Raw genomic sequence first — 9343 nt, forward strand, 5'->3', positions numbered from 1 at the left:
TCCTTGCGATTGTGAACAAAGCCACGATAAATATGGGTGTGCATATATCTGCTTGGATGTCAGTTATGGTCTCTTTGGGGTATATTCCCAGCAGTGGAATTGCTGGGTCAAATGGTATCCCTATTTGCAACTTTTGGAGAAAGCGCCACACTGCCTTCCACAGTGGCTGCACCATTTTACACTCCCACCAACAGTGGATAAGGGTTCCGTTTTCTCCACAACCTCGCCAGCATTTTTTGCTTGCTATTCTGTTTAAATTTTGCTATTCTGACTGGGGTGAGATGATATCTCATAGTAGTTTTGCATGTGGGATTTTTAAAAAATAGATCTCCAGGCCTGTGTTCCCACACTGTCTGAGTTGGAAGCTCCGTGGAAACCCGTTCATGGTGGGCCACGCTGCTGGCACTTGACACTTGTGTTGCCTCACTTCCGGCACCTCCGGCAGCCTGGGCCCCAGCAGCATGTCAGACTAACAGACAGCAGGTGGGAGTTCAAGTTGCAAGGTGCCTCTCCTGATTGTTGGCGCTGTTCCTTCGAGTTGGAGCCCACCCCGAGCTGCCCCTCCAGTGAGCGGGCTTTCCGAGGCAGTTAGCTGCATGAGAGGAGATTGCTCCTCTTTGTCGTGTGGAGCGTCTGGTGGATTCAAACCGCCTGCCTCTGGGTTGGCAGCACATCTCCTTCCCTCTAAGCACCTGGAGCTCCCTTTCCTGACATTTAAGAAACCTTAAAGAGGGACGTGTGCTGATGAAAACAGCAGGAAAGACAGGTCATTTCTTAGCCAACCTGTGTTCTGTTGCAAGGACTCAAGGGACACCTTCGGTTCTGCTTTGGGATGGGGTTTATTGTACGGGGCGTTGGGGAGCGCAGCGGAGCCTGAAGGGAGCCGTGCTGTGGACCCAGAGGCCGAGCCTTGTAGCCTTGTCGGCAGCTGGCGTCTGCAGTGGTTCTGCGGGAGAAAGGCAGAGCTGGTCAGGCCCGCTCCACTCCCTTGTTGAGGTCTCCAGGGCCGCACTTGCAATTCCACGAGGAGTTGCGGCAGCCAGGTTGCCTGCGTGCAGCCTTTGGGTTTGGCAGGGCTTCACTTTCTAGGACAGGAGTGTTCTTTGAAAGGACTCACGGCTTCTGTTTCCTTCAAGATTACGACAGGGAGACCATAACCCTGGAGGGGAGTTAGGAGCTTCCTAGAGATCCTCTCTAGGGAGTGCCACACTGCACTACTAACCCAAAGGCCACAGGTTCAAAGCCACCAGTGGCATTGCTGGAGAAATGTGGATAGTGTCCTCCTCTTTGATGTACAGCCTCTGAAACCCAGTTGAGGGTCTGCTGATTTTTCATCGCAACTCTGCAGCAATGAGAGAGAGAGAGAGGAAAGGACAAGAATAAACCAGTCATGCCCTGTAATGATAGCCATTTCGTTAAATAGAATATTTATAATTTTCACAGGAATGGCATTAATTTTTTTTCGTTATTTATTTCCTGCCACCCCTTAAAATCAAAGAACCCTGACTATGTGTCAGGAACTTTATCTTCCTTGGATCCACCATCAGTATACTTGGTACCAGTAGTTTGGCGATCAGGAGACATATTGCACTGGGAAAGTCTACAGCAAGAGACCTCTGCAGATTACTGCGGAGCAGTGATGTTAGTTTGAGGACTAAGGTGCACCTGATTCAGACCATAGTCTGTTAATTACTAGCTATGCATTTGAGAGCTGGGCAATGACTAAGGATGATAAGATAAGAATAGATGCCTTTGAACGGTGGTCTTGGAGAAGAGTGCTGAATAGCCCATGGACTGCCTAAAGAACAGTGTGTCTTGGAGAAAGTGGAGCCCCAGTGCTCCTTGAAGGCAAGGGTGGCCGAGCTGCTTCTTACATATTCGGGCATGTTGCTAGGAGAAGCTGTTCCTTGGAGAGGGACATCATGCTTGGATAGATGGGGGGATGGCAAAGGCCAGGAAGACCCTCGACCAAGTGGGTTGACACAGTGACTGCTGCAGTGGGCTCAGGAAGTGGGAGGATGGCACAAGATAGGACAGGGTTCAAATCTGTCGTTCATAGATCTGTGACTTTGAGTCACACTCATCCTGATGGCAGTAACAACATGTGTTGGGGACGTGATTTTTTTTTTAAATTTTATTTTATTATTTTTTTGTGTGCGTGTTCCGTCAAATCAGATCTGACTGGTACAGGAGGAGATTGCCCCTCCTTCCCCGTCAGAGCATCTGGTGGATTCTAACTGTTCGCCTCTGGGATTGTAGTTGCAGCTCCTTGCCACTAGGCCACCAGAGCTCCCCTGGGGACGTGATTTTGAAGAGCCAGTGATCTGCGTGGTGTCTTTGGGAAAGTTGACTGCCCATTTCCATTTCCCACAAGCTGTTGAACACTGTGTGTGTGTGTTGTGTGTGTGTGTGTGTGTGTGTGCGCGCGCGCGCGCACGCTTGTTGGATTCATTGATTGTCTCTTTGCCCTCTTCTGTAGGAATTCCGTATAAACAGTTGACTGTTGGAGTCCCCAAGGAGATCTTCCAGAATGAGAAGCGAGTGGCCCTGTCCCCAGCAGGTGTCCAGGCTTTGGTCAAGCAGGGCTTTAATGTGGTGGTGGAGTCAGGCGCAGGCGAAGCTTCCAAGTTCTCCGATGACCACTACCGAGCGGCCGGCGCGCAGATCCGGGGGACGAAGGACGTTCTGGCTTCCGATTTGGTGGTCAAGGTAGTTCCCCACCCTTGCCTTCTACAGCAGACACACTTCTCAGCATGTTTCACAGCCTAGTGAAAGTACTGTGTTGTTGGTGCTGTGTTGCTGTGGATCGCCGAGTCAGAGTGGATCAAAACGTGATCCTGCAGTGGGTTTTCAGAGGCAGTAAATCACACAGGAGGACAGTGACCGTCTGTCTTCTGCAGAGTGGCTGGTGCACTTGAACTGCATACCTTAAGCCACCAGCGTTTCAATTTTCCAAGGACACTCTTTTGAAATAAATAGTTGCATGCTGCGAATGGTCTTTATGTTCCACTAGACTTTTATCTGGCAGTGTGATAGGCATTTGGTCATGAGAATAGGAAAAGTCATCAGCTGACCCCTTTGCACGTGCTGTATGGAAATTGCCTTTTAATTGACCAGGGAAAATAGTCCTGCTGGGATGGAGAAGAGGCCTGGCCCTTGGCCTAGAACGGCATGCACAGTCATCTGATAAGCAGGAGGACTGATGATTTATACTGTTAGAAGTGCTGTTTCCAGAGGACATCGTTTGTGGTGAAGACAGCGCTAGACAGGGTGATGGAATCACTTCATGCACTTTGACAGCCCTTGGGGCTGTGTATAATGGAAATCTGTGTGTCAGAAAAGCATTCAGGTCTAAAGAAAGAAACCTTCTAGGAGATTTGGGGAGAAAACCAGAGCAGGAATTCAGCGTACTGGGAATACCAGGGTGCGTATTAAATTCTGAGCCCCTGTAGTCCAGGCACGCCGACAACTGTGGATTGCATAAAGTTAACTGTCACAATAAGCGGCTCATTGTTTGAGGAAAGACAAGTTCTGTCCTGCCTCCCATTTCTAAGAGGAATGAACTGTGTAGTGTTCGCATAATACTCACTGGATCACTTGACGGGCTTTGAGGCAGCGGTTTTTACAGAAGATACAGTACTCGTGTTCTCCTACATGTAAATAAAAGTAAATTTATGGCAGAGAGAGAAACTGCAACTCAGCGAAATATTTAAACATTTTTAGAGTTTACTGAGGGCTAGTAATATGTGCTGTTGAGTCGGAAATGACCCCTAGCTGAGCCTCCTGCGAGTTTTCAGAGACTAAAACGTGTAGATGCAGACGGAGCACCTTTCTCGCGTGGACCAGCTGGTGGATTTGAATCACCTAACTTTGGGTTGGCGGTGTCATTTCTTACCACTAAGCTACTAGAGTTTAATGCCATCGCAGAGTTCAGGAAAGTGAACAAAATCAATTACAAGGTTTACTTTAGGGATCAAAACCTTTTGCAGTGTTCCATGGGAAGGAAAGGGTAGGATGCAAGTAATCATTGGAAATTCTGTTTCCCTTTATAGAGTAACAGTGTGTATAAACAAGTTGAAGACTGGAGAAATCCTACACTGTAGACATCTGTGTAATGTTGTTGCTGGCTTTAATATAAACGGCTTAACCCTGACATCTGCCTTTGAGCCAGGCCTGTTAATATCCTGAGGGTCTTGTGATCCCAGAAAAAAAATCCACCTTGGGAAACTCTCTGAGCGTGGCTGTCTCAGATGCCTGCAAACTCTGCTGCCTGCTGCGCAGTAGATAGGAGCCGATGGGATAAATCAAAAGTTTCCTCTAGGTTTTGCTAAATCTGTGGTATAGATGGCACTGAGGAGGAGAGAGCTTGTCAGAGAATCATACAGTCCAGAACCTAGACTGACACAGGACCTGATCAGCATAGGATAGGAATAACAGAGATATCTCCAAGGTGAATTGAGGTGAAATGCTGGATATGAAAATTGTGAACCTGTGTTTATGTTTGCATTTCCTCTGAAAGCCTTCTTCTGGGAATAACACAGAGTTTTCTGTGTTCCTGAGAAAACTAAATTGGAAGATAAAGCAGTTGGGTTGAAGATGGATTTTAAACTTGCTTATGTGTCATTATGGATGATGAAGAGATGGAAATTGTTAATAGTTTTCTTGGCTCCACAATCAACATTCTTGGTACCAGCAGCCAGGAAGTCAAGAGACAAATTACATTGGGAAAGTCAGCTGTCTGGAACCTCTTCAGAGTACTGAAGAGCAACGACATCAAGCTGGAGACTAAGGTGCACCTGATCCAGGCCATTGTCTTCGCAATTGTCAGAGAGTTGGGCAATGATAGAAATTGCTGGAATGATAGGATTGATAAAAAGAATTTATACCTTTGAGCTGTGGTGATGGAGAAGAGTGTTGAATATACCATGGACTGCTAGGAGAACAAACAGGTTTGTCCTTGAGTGGGTGAAGCCGGGCTGCTCCTTGGAGTCAAGGATTCTGAAGCTTTGTCTGACATTCTTTGGGCATGTTGCAAGGTGGGATCAGTCCTTGCAGAGGGATGTCATGCTTGGGAGGGTGGAGGGACAGCTCAGGAGAGGAAGACCCTCGATGAGATGGATCGATTGAGGGACTGGGTAATGGGAGTAGATTTGTCAGAGACAGAAAGGTTGGCGCAAGATAGAGCAGGGTTCAGGGCTCTTGTACATAGGGTCACTATGAGTCGCAAATGACTCGATGGCACATAACAACAACAACAACCTGTAGTTTTAAAACACTCCATATAAAAAAACCCCAGAATATTAAAATGTGGATTTTTAAAAAATGGGTATTTGAAACTTTTGGACACATGTAGTATGTATTCATGGCCTTATTTGATACTCAACACACTAAAATATATTTTAACTTTTTGACTAATTTAGAAAGGCTACATCATGATAGATGGAGAAAAGATTGAAACTGTCAACTTCATGTTACTTGGATCCACAATCAACACCCTTGGTCCCAGCGATCAGGAGACATAGTGCACTGGGAAAGTCACCTGTCAGGGAACTCGCCATGTTATTGAGAAGCAGTGATGTCAGTTTGAGGACTGACGGGTGCTGATTCAGGCTATGATATTTTCAGTCACTTGAGAGCTGGGCCAGTGAATGAGGATGACTGAAGACTTGATGCCTTTGAATTGCGGTGGTGGCGGAGATCACGGAGTATCCTGTGGATGGCGGTGGCGAAGATCACGGAGTGTCCTGTGGACGGCCGGAAGAACAAGCAGCTGTGTTTTGGAAGACGTGCAGGCAGAGGGCTCCTTGGAGGCAAGGCTGATAGAGCTTCGTCTCATGTTCTTTGGGCAGTTTTAGGGGAGGCTCGTCTTTGGAGAAGGACATCATGCTTAGAAAGCTGGACAACCAGATGGATTGGTGCAGTGACCACAGCGATGGGCTCTAGTGTGTCCGAGAAGATGAGGATGGCACAGGAAAGGACAGAGTGCAGTCAGATCTGCTCTTCCTACGGTTGCTATGACTTTCTCGACAGCACTTTACGACCACCACCGCCACTCCAGACAAGACAAATTGACACAGCGACTGTGTCAGTGAGGCAAGTGTGTGAGATCGTGAGGTTTGCTCGGAATAGTCAGGGTTCAGAGCTGTCGTGTACAGGGTCACTGCGTGTTGTAGTCAGCGCACAGCAGGGACGTTGCAGAGGAGACGGGTGAGCACGTTCCTCCCATGGGAGTTACAGCCTCTGAAGACCCTAGCAGTTCAGCTCTGGGTTATCTCTGACTTGACAGCACACAACAACAACAACAAGAACAGCAAGAGTTTGAAATGTGTTCATCTTTAAATATTAACCTCACCTGGAAACTTGAGTATTTGGGTTAGTTTTTTCTTTCACTCCAAATGTTTATGCTTGTTACATACAATGAGCAATAATGGAATTCTTAAGTGCTCAACACAGATTTCCCATTCTTTGATGTACGTTTTTCGTCTTAGCTGAGCAGTTAGATCTCAGGAGGGCAGGTTTCCCGTAGAGCATGCCTGCTTGTGACTCTGTACTGTGAGCAGGCATTTGTGTCCAATGCGCATTTCCCAGGTGTGTGCCTTTTCCAAGTCAGCCTGTAGGTCACCATCAGAGATAGCTTTTTTAAAACTATTAATTTTAAGCTTACAAAGACTTTGGATTTCCATTTATTCATTGTTGTACTTTACTCCCTGTCCCCCACCCCCCATCACCCCAGCTCACTCTTGTCTTTGAAAAATAAAAGAAAAATTCTTTCATTGTTATTCAATCCCTCCCCCCAAGTCCACTCCACTATGCAGCCTTTATTCTGGACTCCGGTCATGACAATAATACCTAATCATATATCCCTTTTAAACAGTTCTCTCCCTCATCAGTTTCAATGCAGTATACGTAATTTATTCCATCTTTCTCAGTCTCCCCTCAACCCCGATGTCAGTCCTGTTTTACATCAGTGGCACTATGCAGTATTTGTCCTTCTGTGACTGAGATACTTCACTCAGCATGAGGTCCTCCAGGGTCACCCATTTTGTATATTTCATGAGTTCCTTGTTGTGCCTTACCTTAGTTAAGAATGTTCATAGAAGCTTAGTAATGCAGGATTTACTCCTGAAACCCTGTTTCGCTCTTGGTGTGGTAACTAAGTTGTTCTGGCTACGTAAAAATTGGGCTGAGGGGTGGCCGTGTGTGACCTGTGGCTTGCCTCTCTTCTCAGGTGCGAGCCCCGATGGTTAACCCGGCGCTGGGTGTGCATGAAGCCGACCTTCTGAAGACCTCAGGGACACTGATTAGTTTTATTTACCCAGCCCAAAACCCAGACTTACTAAGTAAACTTTCAGAAAGAAAGTCGACTGTTCTGGCAATGGACCAGGTGCCAAGAGTCACGATCGCCCAGGGCTACGACGCGCTGAGCTCCATGGCCAACATCGCCGGGTAGGTGCTCCCGAGGGCCCTTCCCTCCTGCAGTGAGCTTGCCCGCAGCGACACGGTGGGGGGTCTTGGCCCCTGGGGAGTGCGCCCGAGTGGTTTCCGATGCCGTGCTTCCCAGCGGTCACGGGCAGGGCTGTGGCACGCTCCCTTTTAATCTTCACGGTAGGACAGAAGCACTGCCGTGAATGAGCCGCCAAAGGAAGTAAGTGTCATAGTGTCTGTTGAGGAGTCCACTGTATGTCACATGTGCGCGTATGCACCTGAACATTGTTGTTGGGTGCTGTCGAGTTCACATAGCGACCCTGGGAACAGCAGAGCCTGTCCTGTCCTCTGCCATCCTCATCCTCGCCAGTTTTTCAGGCCCTCTGCTGCAGACCCTGTGCCAGCCTGTCTTAGTGAGGTGTGCCTATGGTGGGTTGGAATTACTATTTCATAGGTTAGAAGTTGTTGAATCTTGTCGTTTGATATCATTTAACCTTCATATACATATATATGTGTAAGGGGAGTTCTGGCGGTTTATCCCAGAGGGGACCTTGCTCCTAACCTGGAGGTGGTGTCTCTCTGGTGGTTCGAATCCCCCTGAAGCCTCATGGGAGAAGGGTGGACCCTCCCCGGCCATGTGGATTACGGCCCCTTGAAAAACTGCGGGAGGGCCAGCTCTGAGTTGTCTCTGACTTGACAGTAACAAGTTTTGAGTTCTTAGACATCTGTGTTTTTGCACCTCTGTGTTGCTAGCAGGGGCTATTTCTTGGAGAGGGATATCGTGCTTAGAGGGTCAGTGAAGGAGAGGAGGACCCTCAACCAGGTGGATGGACATGGTGACTGCCGCAATGGGCTCTGGTGTGTCAGGAAGGGTGAGAAAGGTGCAGGATAGAGCAGGGTTCAGATCTTTTGTTCATAGGGTTGCTATGAGTCATACTTAACTCCATGGCACCAACACACACACACACACCCCTCACATGCTGGTTTACCATGCTAATAAGATTTACTTAGGCAGCGCAGAAACTATTTAATGAATGAGGAAGCCCGTCGGTGAGAGCAGGCTTCAGCTGGTCCTGGCCTCACTTGGTTCTCAGGCCAGCAGGACAAGCAGCATCGTTTTCCTGCAGCTTTCAACGACTTCCCTGCTCGTTACCAAGAGCGTGATGGTGGAAAGCACCCCGAGGTGGTGCCCAGAGGACTGCACTGTGGTTGAGTAACGTGCAGGCCAGAGTGAGGGGAGGGCAGGGTGTGGTTGATAACGTGCAGGTCCGAGTGAGCAGAAGGCAGACTCAGCCCCTGGGCCAGGCTGGGGCGCAGGCCGGGAGCCTGGACCCTGACTTGGGCTGCAGTCAGCTCAGCTGAGACACTGCAGCCCAGCAAGGACACTGGCTGAATTCGGTGATACGCATCAAAACCCGATAGCTTGCTGCTGTGGACACGACACCAGCAAAAGAAAGCATTCATGAGATCAAGCAGTGCGTGAGAACCGACGCCTCTTCTAACACGCCAGGACTAACACTGGTCTTGACCTGACGCGGGCTGCGTGTTTTGTGTGCCCACATCTGCTATGCCACGGATTCAAATCTTCGTCTCATTTTTCTCGTGAGATAAAAGAAACAAAACTGCTCCACAGCTGCTGGCCTGCAGCTGTTTTTATGGAGCAGCTGTGGCATTCTGCGGAGGGAAAGAAGCTGTGGCACAATTAAACGCCTTTCTTAGCCAATCAGAGGAGACGTATGTGTGACAGACAGGTCGAAGAAAAAGAAACAAAAGACGCATGTCGGAACATCCCCCTACATTTAGCAGTCTCTAATGCAATTGGCAGCATCAGGATGGATGGTGAAGAGATTGAGATTGTATACAGCTTTAGTTTGCTTGGCTCTATAGTCAACAGTCTTGGCACCAGCAGCCAGGAAAT

The 9343-nt window shown here is 48.3% G+C and overlaps 1 protein-coding gene across 1 annotated transcript in view; it reads left to right on the forward strand.

The window, feature by feature from the left end:
* Positions 1–9343, forward strand: part of NNT (nicotinamide nucleotide transhydrogenase) — a 172064-nt gene that overhangs the window by 9754 nt on the left and 152967 nt on the right. The window contains exons 2-3 of the mRNA XM_006898607.1: positions 2480–2709; positions 7229–7446. Of these exons, the coding sequence (XP_006898669.1) occupies positions 2480–2709; positions 7229–7446 (448 nt within the window). The remainder of the gene's footprint in view (positions 1–2479; positions 2710–7228; positions 7447–9343) is intronic.

This window comes from Elephantulus edwardii, unplaced genomic scaffold (assembly GCF_000299155.1).
Source record: "Elephantulus edwardii isolate Elephantulus edwardi_28Jun2011 unplaced genomic scaffold, EleEdw1.0 scaffold00235, whole genome shotgun sequence".
Classification (NCBI taxonomy): Eukaryota; Metazoa; Chordata; class Mammalia; order Macroscelidea; family Macroscelididae; genus Elephantulus; species Elephantulus edwardii.